Source organism: Hippocampus comes, unplaced genomic scaffold (genome assembly GCF_001891065.2).
Source record: "Hippocampus comes isolate QL1 unplaced genomic scaffold, H_comes_QL1_v1.1 scaffold68, whole genome shotgun sequence".
Lineage (NCBI taxonomy): Eukaryota > Metazoa > Chordata > Actinopteri > Syngnathiformes > Syngnathidae > Hippocampus > Hippocampus comes.
The window spans coordinates 5,554,757-5,566,193 of NW_017805625.1; the positions used below are offsets into that span (position 1 = coordinate 5,554,757).

Below are 11,437 nucleotides of genomic sequence, written 5' to 3' on the forward strand. Positions count from 1 at the left end.
TGTTGAATATATTTGTGAGAAATGTTGGACACCCAACAGTATAGTAGTGTTTTGTTTCAGTGACATTATTTCTAAATAAGAATCCATATTAGTTGATGTCCACGTTATCAGCGAGGCTTACAGCATAAGATAACTTGACTTTATGCTTTGCCCCGGTTTCACGGAACCTTGCCTCCACCATTCCCCCAACAGCTTTGAGTTGAAACATTGTAATTGGATTTAAACAAATTTTAAAAATGCCTCATCCTCAACCACAGAAAAAAGCTGACCATCTTTAATGATTATGTCAAGTGCGTCATCCAAACGCTGTTTTTTTACTACTACTTACCTTATTTGGCAGTATAAGATCAAAAACGATCCCAACCTCTTGAACCTCCCGTTCCACCAGTAGCGATTACGAACACACCTAAGCTCGCAACTTCTCTCCTTAGAAACTTTGATACTTGCAGAACGATACAAACTCCTCAGCATCATTTTGAAGTAGTGTGATTCAGAAAGTCCAAATTAAGCTTGGAGGTACAGGTATCAGTTTCATTTGCCCATCACTACTGATGATACAATTTTGTGTTCATGACTGGCCAGTGCACATGGGATCAATGCGCTCAAATTTTTTTTAGCACTTTCACATCTACGCAAGCAAATTTAGGCACTTTTATCATGTTTAGAATCTAATTTTAACCATCTCAACAAGAAGATGGTACAATTTTGATTATATTAATTAAGAGGGGACTTAGCAAAGTTTGGAACAGTGTTCATTTATTGTTCAGTACACAAACAACAGTTGCCAAATCAAAGACGTTTCATGGTCCATGAACCAAAATGGCTGCATCTCTGATATCAAGTGCCAGGTTGGTGTCATCTTGTAGACCGTCAAGGGTTGGTGGACGAGGCGCGTGGTGGTAAGAAGCCAAGTTGGAGGTGGCCGTGCATCCAATTCAGTCATTCAAGAAAGTCCAACAGGTTGCAGCAGGCACAATGAGGGCTTACTTGGACCTCTGCCTCATCTTTCTCCTTTTACGCTTCAGCCTGAGAGCAGGAAAAAAATAAATCAGATTTAGGACACTTAAGTTTGGTTGTTAAAGCCTAAAGGACCTCTTGCTATACAAGCAGAGGCACATGGAGTGACAAGACAGCGCCTTACAGCCCTATCAACATTCGATTTAAGCCACAATGCTTACTATGATTACAGAGACCTTAATTACCACCAATCCTTAAGAATCTCAACAGGGTAGATGTGAGTGTATAAAATATATACCCAGTTAATGACATTTCAACATTGCAGTAATTAATACAGAGACAAGAAAACATCACGCAAAGATACAAAACTGAATACATTTGAAATTACGAACTCAAGAATTAAATGCAATTCTGAACCAAAAAGGAGCTCGAAAATCCAATTCATAACCAAGGATCAAACACCCTAGGATAGCATTTCCACTGTGAAAAGCCACCTTTGGACATTAGTCTATAGACTTGCAATGCAAGTGAAATCCGAATTACTTGAGACTTCACTGATAAATAAAACATTTGGTGCTTACCTGCGCATGCGCTTCTTCCTCCACTGCAAGAAAAAAATGGTTAATGTAAACCAACACGTGCATTACATGTGCTGCAACATGCCTGTCAGAGACCAGTCCCAAGTCGCAGTACCAACTTAATTTAGCAAATATTCCGAAAGTTTCCTTTAAGAAGCGGGACCGAAGGCCCGCATTGTACGCAAACCATTACCTGTAATCACGTTCTCCGTTACTAGCATATGGCACAGTCCGGGCCTGCAAGTAGCATTAGCATTTCCGCCTTTTACATTTAGTTTACTACACTCAGTTAGTTTACTAGCGACAAGTATTACAAGGCGACGGAGACAAAATGTGAGACATTTACGTAACTTGGCTAATTTAACTGAAACGCAACAAACTAGATTAACAATCGTTTCTTGTTAGGGGGTCACGGTGAGGGCGATAAACAAAACGATTTTACCTTAGCTCTCATCGTGTGGAGAAGAGTCTGTTGAAGGAAAGAACAAAACAATATTAGTGGCTGTGGATGATGATGATAAACTTAAGGGATTGGATTGGATTGCACTGAGAGTAAACAATATTCCATACCTCACAGCGAGGAGGGCAATGGAAAGAGGATATGACGAAAGACTACGGCTGTACTTATACAAAATAGTGACGTAATGGCGCCATTTCTGTTGTCTGTAGCATGACGGGAGTTGTAGTTTTACAGGTTACGCGCGCACATACGGGTCCCAAGAGCTTACGAAATGATCCACACGAATATTTTCAGACACACTTAAGTGGCCTAAGTGTACTGTATAAAATATACTGTACTATAATTGAGGATCACGTGACTCTGTGATAATTGTCCAATTACAATATTGTGTTTGGGAGGCTTACATTAAGAATATAAATTTTCTCATGAATAAAACAAGAAATCCATTGTTAATTTTACAACTTATACTGTATTTTACTCATTATACTGGAGATCCTGTTAAGTCACGTTCATGCATTTATGGCTACTGTACGTGATTAAAAAGACACAGGTAGAAATGCACATCACAATAAATGGTCATACATGTTAGGCATAAATGTACCTTTATTGAAAACAAATATGAAAAGGTTTATTGTAGTCATTTGAAAAGTCCTTTGCCCACTGACCAAACAACACTGCAGGATTGTGCATTTGGACAAATCTGAAGCCATGTCTCGACTCCTCAAATCTGAGATTCTCTCTTCAGAAGGATAAACCCTGCGAGACTTCTCTCATGCTTTAATGGCAGTACATTTAGCATTTGTTCCCCAACACCCGTTTGCCCTCTAACTTCTAAATGCATAAGTGGGAGTATTCTTCAAAAAATATCTGACCGGCATGAAACATGTTGTCTATGACACTACAAACCTTGTAAAATACTGTCGGTTGCATTCTACACTTATGGAACTATCCTAACAATGTCAATTTTCTGGAGCGACAAGCACCAAATAAAACCCTTTGTTGTATGTCCATCAAAGAAATGGCAGATGACCCACAGGACGATTGAACTGACATGACTTAAATCGTTCACTAATTTGCTTCATCAAGAGAAATATGGCCTCACACACACGATTGGACATGTGCTGAAAGCAACGGCTTCAATAATTCTTTAATCAAATTTGGACATCAAAAACAAGTTGCTAGTCCCGTTAATGCCCAATGTTAAGTTTGAGATATTTTAGAGGGGGACTGTTTCAGCTGTAACTAGTAAGGTGAGGAGTTTTTATTAAGTAACAAGCACACTCACTCATTTCCTTTCTGTCCTTTTCTATAATGCAGTAAAGGGTTAGGCATCCAAGAGTTCAAGAAACAATGTCGCTTATGAAATATGCACTTCCAGTTCCAGTGTTGCTTTTGTAAATTGGACATATTGTGAAATCAGCTCTTCAGAGTGACCGTCGGACAGCAGGGTCGTTATCTTCTTGCATGGGCGTGAAGGCAGCTAGTTATTCTGCCGCGTCTGTTTCCTCACTTGGCTGCCCTGCTGCATTTTCTGCTGTCTTTGAAGCCTGAAGGAAGTGACGGCGAAGAAGTCGATGAGCACATTACGGCTACATCATGGGACAAAGGTGGTCTGTCAAGACCCGCTTGTGTTTAGAAAATACCTTCTTTTTCTTTTTCTTTTGTGTTTTCCTGCTTGCGGAGCTCTGTAGTAAAGTCTAGAAAGAATGACAAGTGTTAGTATAACATCATTCCTGCACTTCATTAGCAGAGTCTTGAGTGGGTCAGAGGGATACTGGAGTAACAGATGCCAGCTTGCGCTGCATGAGTGTACGTTAGTAAAACCTCACTCCTCGGAGTGTTCAAATGAAGGCACTGCCCAATGTGTTAGTGGCCCGGGCGCTTAGCTCAGTGCCACTGGAATGTGGGAGGAAACCGGAGTACCCGGAGAAAACCCACGCGGACACGGGGAGAACATAAAAACTCCACACAGGAAGGCCAGAGCCGGAATTGAACCCACGACTTCGGCACTGTGAGGTGGACGTCCTAACCAGTCGCCCACCGTGCCGCTAACTCCAAACATCCATATCGCAAATCATATTAACTCATTGAAACAAGGGGAAACGCGATTCATCCGTTGCAGTACTTTGCGAGCGCCTGTGCCACCGGGGCGGGGGCAGTTTTTTACAAAACAAAGATGAGCTTCACAACTAAGTGACTTGGTAAAATGCAGTAGCGGGTTTTTTGCAGAGGATAAATAATATATGCATCTGTGAGTGCCTGCCTAAAATTTAGTTGGATCATTTGTGTTCCAGAATCCATTGCTTAAAGCATGATAACACCGCCATCAAGACGGTAACTGCAAGCCTGCCGATGGCATTCTGCATGAACATTTAGCTCGCGGAATTTCAAAGTAGTGTGACTGTTTTAAACAACTTGAAGTCTAGTTTTTGAAGAATATTTCACGTTTCATGTGCCAAAGTGCTGGTAGTGCCGCTCGCCCCCACCATCTCCTGCTCATATGTAGAATTTTTAAGTTAAAAAAAAAAAAAACTAATCTGTAACCTTCTTAACACTACCCAACTTGTGCAATTTTCTGCTTAAGCGCTCACTCGTACCCTTAGCTCTGCATCCTGGACTTCATGCTCTGACTTGTACAACTCCGGCTCGAAGGGTCCGCTGGTGATCCTGTGAGGCCCGTTGGCCATCAGCAGCACTGTGAACTTAAACTGAGCTACAAACTCTCCTGAGACAACGAGATGTGGGAGATCAATGAAAAGATCAGACTAATGGCTGATGGGCCAAAATGCACGTGCGGGGAAGCCTTACCCTCTTTCTCGTGTAGGACACTGAAGGGCTGCAGCAACTCATGCTTGGCACATTCTACTACTCCTAGTCGGGCTTTGGCCTCATCCTCGAATGCTCTGAGTTAAACGTGACAAAAGCATCTAGTATTAAAGCTAGTTTCGAACGAACTCTTTTGGAATTAAAGCAGGTAGTATTTTCCTTACCTAAGAGTGAAGGGCATGGCATCGAAGCGGCGTTCAACCTCACTGAAGAAAGTACGGGAAGTCTTCATCTTCAGCCCATACTGTTTACTAGGGTCCCTCTTATATATGGTAGTCCTCAGACCTCCATCGCGGGCCTGACAGTAGATATGATCAACATGTTTGCTTTATTTTAATGGTGTTTGTGTTCCAAGGAAATTGGGGACAGTAAAATCGATCTGGGAAGGGAGTACAAAAACTGTACCCTCATTTACTTTGTGACGATATGAAAGGGTGGGAAAATGCACACACATAAAATTTATATATTGCATTATGCCTACACACTTAATATTGACAAATTATTTGCTCATGCATATTTTGCAATTCATATTCATTCCCAAGCGTCTAAACCAGGGGTGTCAAACATACGGCCCGCGGGCCGGATCCGGCCCGCAAAAGAGTTTAATCCGGCCCGCGAGATGATTATGTAAAGCATCGGTGTCAAACATACGGCCCGCGGGCCGGAACCGGCCTGCAAGTAGGTTCAATCAGGCCCGCAGGATAATGTAAAAGTGAAAAAAAATGCATTAAAGACACAGAATTAATATTTTTAATCAGGTGCAATTCATTGAGTATCCGCAAGGGGACACTGTTTTGATCAGAGAAGAAGACAAAAGCAGCCTCAGTCTGTCACTGAGACAGACCCATGACAGCAGACGCTATCAATCGCACTCTCACATTTACACATTTAATAGCACTCTCCTTAGTTTGTAAGGTGTAGGCAGGGATTACATTTAGATTTTATATGCACGTGTAAATGCTTTAAAACTTGCTTTCTTTATGAATCTTGTTTAATCTTAAAGTCCATTACTATATTTTTCAATACCAATTACTTGTTAAAGTTTGTACAATCAGTGGGATCAGTTGCAATGCATATATGTGAATGATAAAAGTAAATTGCACATTTGTCGAAGGAAATGTAAGGTGCTTCATGAAATGTTTTGTAAAAGATATGGTCATTAAATTTCAATATTTTCCTAATGTTCTTGTGCTTCTTTATACCAAAACAAAGGAAAGACATATTGTTTTGGTTATTTATAGCAAAGTATTGTATCATTTTAATGGTCTGGCCCACTTGACATCTACCGAGGCCGTATGTGGCCCACCGTGTGAAATGAGTTTGACACCCCTGGTCTAAACAGATGGAAAAATGCATCACACGTCGTGTGGTTAAGATACAGCTGCCTGTGCACACACACCTGGCCAACAGTTGGTTTAGTATGCACACAAAGCTTTGAGAAATTAACCCTTTCTCAAACCAATTGGCTCAAGTGGCACAATGCCTCACGTCACTGCCATCTACTGGCAGTTATGCGTCAGTAAAGTTTAAACTTTAGGGATGAAAAGCCTCAGTTAAATTTATTTATTTTTTTTTTTAAAAAGCATAAACATAACATCACTGACCTTCCCTTCTCCTGTGCTGACCAAGACGTCCACAGCGTAAACTTCGTGCACCTCAAACTCTGCCTTCTCATGATCCTTCCTGTCATCAGCAAAACAGTTCAAAGGTGAGCGCAACGACAACCCAACTATCAGGCTGCTTCTCAAAAATGCGCCCATTTGTCAAATGTTCTTTGAACCAGGGGTTCTCAAACCTTTGGGGTCCAGGGACCTCCTACAGTGATTTTTTTTCCACACCCAAAGATCCCTCTCATGATCACAATGCCAGCTCAGGATAATTAGGAAGGTTTAGTATCATTTGCTACAAATTATCTTGTGGACACTCAAGCTACGGCGGGTGGACCCATGGCAGTCCCCGGACCCCAGCTTGAGAAGCCTAGCTTTAAAATGCCTTAAATAAAAAATCAAAACCAAAAAAAACCTTTGTTGGTCTGTTGGATTCTGGATGATGGTCTTCTCTCCATCGATGACATGCTGCTTTAACTGATGAGACAACATGCCTTCAAGACACAAGAGACTTGACTCATCAGTCCAGAGAAATATCAAGATGCACAAACATGTTTCAAAATCAGTGACGCCAAAAGATATTGACAGGTACTCACCCTCGATAGGTGAGCATTTGAATGACTGGGAGATCTTGCCCCAGGCCTCTGTCACCTGAGTGTTCTGTATTTGCGCAAAATTAAAGCATGTATTATCTGATTATAACTTCTTCGGTGGATTCAAATCTTTTGAATGCAGGCGTACCTGGTTACCAGGTTTGACCAGGCGAAGAGCGGCTTCGGCGCAAAGATGGGCCGCTTTGATGACGTCGGCTTTGCGTCCTGTGACGGGGTTCTCCTGCAAAGAAACCAAGAAACCAAATTAAACGCCGCACTGTGCGTTTAAAGTCCAAGTGTCCTCACCTTTGTGGCTCCCACTACAAAGCTGTGAGCAACGTTGGCAATGAAGCCGTCAACGTGAACGCCGAGGTCACTGGAAAAGCACAGATAAAAAGATCAGTTTTATTTGAATGCACAAAAAGTCCAAGGAGTCACTTTACATTCACATATATAATACCCTTCAGACATCAGTCAGACAGACGTGAGGCCATCATCACTATCAAGGCTAAATATTCTACACAAAGTCCAACCTTACTTGTTGTTTGCCACTGACGAGAGACAGGAAGACAAGTTGGAAAAAGCCACATACATCTATAAATATGCAGGACACAGAGAGGAGGAGAACTAAACTGCTCCAGACACAGAGAAAGTGGAAGGGACACGGTGCCTACATTTTGACCAGATCTCCATCCTTAAGTGTGTAGTCGGGGTCACTCTTCAGAGGGGAGAAGTGGCAAACACAATTATTAACCGAGACGCTGGTTGGAAAGGCAATGCCTAGAGAAGGGAAGAGAACCGTTTTTTTTTTTAATTTGGGAATTATCCACAGGATCACTCAACTGACATTGTGAAACCTGAGTTGATCGGGTGACTCCTACCTTTCTTCATGTCCTTCTCCTTCTTGAAGACCTTTCCCGTTTCAGCCATGATGTAGGCGTCACCTTTGTCACATAGGCTGAGCACAGAGATGCCAGGCTTGGCTGCTTCCACAACCAGACGCAGAGCCTCTGAGGGGGAGGAAAAAAAAATAGGAAGAATTGAAAGCAGGGGGATAAGGAATAGAAAAGTATGTTAAGATCTGCAGTGTCTGTAGAGGACAACAAATGCCCCAAATGCACCAGATGATGTCAATGTCAACCACTTGCGACTTAATTTGAGTGGGCTGTTTATAAAGTTCTATTTGCGTTACCTTTAGTCAACTCACGGGGGAGTTCAAACGTGCTTTTAGACTAGATTAAAACATTTCTTTTTTGCCGCTATTGCATCTCATTAGCATGTACAGGCGACTCAACTATCAAGTACCGCAGTTGCTAAATGTCAATGACTCGCTTCCAGAATCATGATTGCCAAACAACGTGGCATGAGATATCGGCAGATGACATTATCCAGCTACACACACTTTGTCTGAAACATACTCATGTACAAGAAGTAATGCCATCGACATATAAAATGTAGAAGAATTAATTGCTCTCCCACGACATGGCTAATGTACAATTGAGCCATTATTACTCAGGTAAACAGTATTTATGTGGTATTATGTCGTATTGTTGTTTGGTGGTGTGTAATTAGATGTTCCCAATGTCAAATGTGTGCCTGTCCACACTGAAGTTGGAAAACATGAGTTTAATCCACAAAATGAACAAATTACACGCGATCTGTTGCAAAAATGCAAATTCAGGCAACTACGACACAATTGGACACTTGATTTTCCATTATCCTGAATTAAAATTGCACGTTATCTAGAAGAAAAAGTTGACAAAAATCTGAGTTCATGGTTGTAGTTCAAGAGCATATTTGAGATATACAATTCAGGATGGCACATGAGTTGCATGAAGCTATCTTTGCATTAGCACCCGATTCGTGTAATGTTGTTTGCACAGTGGCAGTGAAAATCAACAAAAGAGCGAACATGAGGCGAGGCTGGAAGAAGAGCTTTGCCTGCACCTGCTAGCTAGTTAGCCAGCCAGTTAGCATGCTAGGAGCTAGCTCACGTAGCATACGTGCGCCTCGCATGTAAACCACATGGCTGCACTTGAACAGGCCAACATAAGCAGAGCGCAGCAGTTTGCGAGGCGAATACTTACGGTTGGCGATGTCGCCGCCCATCTTGTACTTGGTGACCACGAGGTCCTCGGCAATGGTCTGTTCCTGCTCCTCGTCGGACATATCGACAGACTCGGAGTAGCGAATCGAGCGTAAAGTGACACAAATCCCAGCGCCTCCGCTCCGGCTCCAGTCGACTAGCCTGATCACACTCAAGCCCGGTTGCCGCCACACCGGACACCTTCCGCCCCCTAAGCCCCTCCCACTTGAGAATGGGGTTCCACGTCACGGTGACTACTAAACCCGCCAAAATGTGGGTGTCCTTCTCTCCCAGATTTACAATACGATGACATGAAGTTCTACGTCCCATACGTCAGTGGAACCGCCATGTTAGATGTGGCCATTGCCGCTTATGCCTGAATGCTGGCCTGAAACACAAATCAGAATCTATAGTTACAACCTCAATTCTAATGTCTCTTTCATGATATAGTGTTAATTTTTTTCTTATCTGCATTTCGCAGAGTTTATCTTGGCTGCACTGTTTCCGGTACATGTGGATGTTATTTTTTTTATTTCTGGACCAATCAGATTAATGCCTCAGGCTCAGAGTGTTGCCAAGTCAGTCGATTTTGCTCAGGGCCTTCAGAATCGCTTGTGTGGCACGCTGTAATTTTACCCACTAGATGTCACATTTTTTTCTCTTAGCAAATACAGGACACTTAAGTATTAGACGTGAGCAAATAATGAGTGCTGGGAGCATAACCAAATGATGCGCGGCTGCGGCTGTATAATCATAATGCTCAACCGCGGTCCCCCTGTGTGGGAGTCGGAGCAGACAATGTGAAATAGTAGCACTTTTGCGTAGCACTTTTTTAAAATGACGGATCGCCAGATGCTCGATGGAAATGCTCATTGGAGCCGATCGCAGCCGATAGCGTGATGGCGAAGGTTCTTGTGTAACCAACCACAATTCCCATGCGGCAGAGTTGACCACTCGCAGCAGTCAAGCGGGTTGTTCCCGACTCTCGAGACAGGCGAAAGTTCAAATACAAACAAAAATCTTATTTTGTAATTTCCTTGCACCTCAAAGGACCGAGGAGGCGAAGCGTTGGTTGCTTTAACAGGCCTGTCTTGTCTTTCGCAAATAGTAATCTGCTCAAACATATATTATTGATGAATCTCTGAATACAAAGTTTATTCACATTTTATCCCGAGAATTGGGTTGTCCTAAAGCCACCAGGGGGAGCTACTGAAGTTGAATTTCAATTGTGTTGGTGCGCCGCTGGGTGGCCCGGTGATCTAGTTGTTAGCACGTTGAACTCACAGTGCAGAGGTCGTGGGTTCAATCTCCGGCCTTCCTGCGTGGAGTTTGCATGTTCCCCCCGGGCCTTTTTTTTCTTTTTAGCCCTGGGTTGTATGTGCCCCTCTATCAAACCCCCTGACCCCACCCAGGCCCCCTCATTGAAATTGATCTAGAACCGCCACTGTACACAAGGGAAAAAAGTTCAATTAAAAAAAAAAAACATGTCTTTTAACAATTTTATTTATTTTGCTTTACCTTATTTTTACCTAGGATTTCTACACAAATGTTGAACAATTAAATAGAAAAAGCTCATTTCGTCGTCGGCCTCCCAAAAGCAGTCACAACGCAGACTAGTGTCTCTCGAAATTATGTGATGATCTGCTGTATTTCAAAATTTCTGCAGAAGGAAATTCAAATGATGAGTAAAGCTTTTTTTATGTCAAACATAATGTGCCATATAAACCATTTCACAAAAAATGGAAGGCGGTGATTACCAGTGGTGCCATTGGATAATGCTTCATTTTTTGCCACCCGGAAGTACGTGCAACATCATAGTGCCACGTCCTAGAGAGAGTACCGGTATTTAAAAATATCGAATGAAAAGCAAGTTAATGTCCTATAAAGAGTACTAAAACATTGTAGAGTGAAAAAAAGAAGGTTAAGACTACATACACGAAAAGAGAGTGTCATAATGAGGACATCACATGACGATTGGCGTGGTTCATTAAGATTACTGTACAGCTTAAAAATATAGAATGAAAAGCAAGTTAATGTCCTATAAAGAGTACAAAAACATTGTAGAGTGAAAAGAAGGTTAAGACTACATACACGAAAAGAGTGTGTCATAATGAGGAAATCACTTGACGATTGGCGTGGTTCATTAAGATTACTGTACAGTAAAGACACCCTCCTCCCATCTGGACTGGTTGACCAACACATCATCTTCATGCTTCAAGGAGCCTAGTAGGTACTTAACCCCAGCCTTGACGCCTGTCTTGACACCGGCACCGAGTGCATAACCAGCCACACCGGCGGTGCCACCCGTGGCGACCACGAGGGCGGCTGTC

The 11,437-nt window shown here is 42.5% G+C and overlaps 1 protein-coding gene and 1 long non-coding RNA gene across 2 annotated transcripts; both read right to left on the bottom strand.

Moving 5' to 3' along the window:
- Positions 1–734: 734 nt before the first annotated feature.
- On the bottom strand, positions 735–2,174 carry LOC109522676 (uncharacterized). Its single transcript, XR_002169596.1, has 4 exons — positions 2,106–2,174; positions 1,978–2,004; positions 1,539–1,561; positions 735–1,026 (listed from the first exon to the last, which is right to left on the bottom strand). It is a non-coding gene; the product is annotated as an uncharacterized LOC109522676 (long non-coding RNA).
- Positions 2,175–2,583: 409 nt separating this feature from the next.
- pa2g4a (proliferation-associated 2G4, a) lies at positions 2,584–9,333 on the bottom strand. Its single transcript, XM_019881369.1, has 13 exons — positions 9,109–9,333; positions 7,903–8,031; positions 7,696–7,801; positions 7,328–7,397; positions 7,170–7,262; positions 7,025–7,088; positions 6,844–6,922; positions 6,426–6,504; positions 4,986–5,119; positions 4,804–4,898; positions 4,593–4,720; positions 3,639–3,692; positions 2,584–3,542 (listed from the first exon to the last, which is right to left on the bottom strand). Exons 1-13 carry the CDS (start codon positions 9,188–9,190, stop codon positions 3,480–3,482), a joined length of 1,176 nt encoding a protein of 391 aa, XP_019736928.1. The 5' UTR covers positions 9,191–9,333; the 3' UTR covers positions 2,584–3,479.
- Positions 9,334–11,437: the final 2,104 nt, after the last annotated feature.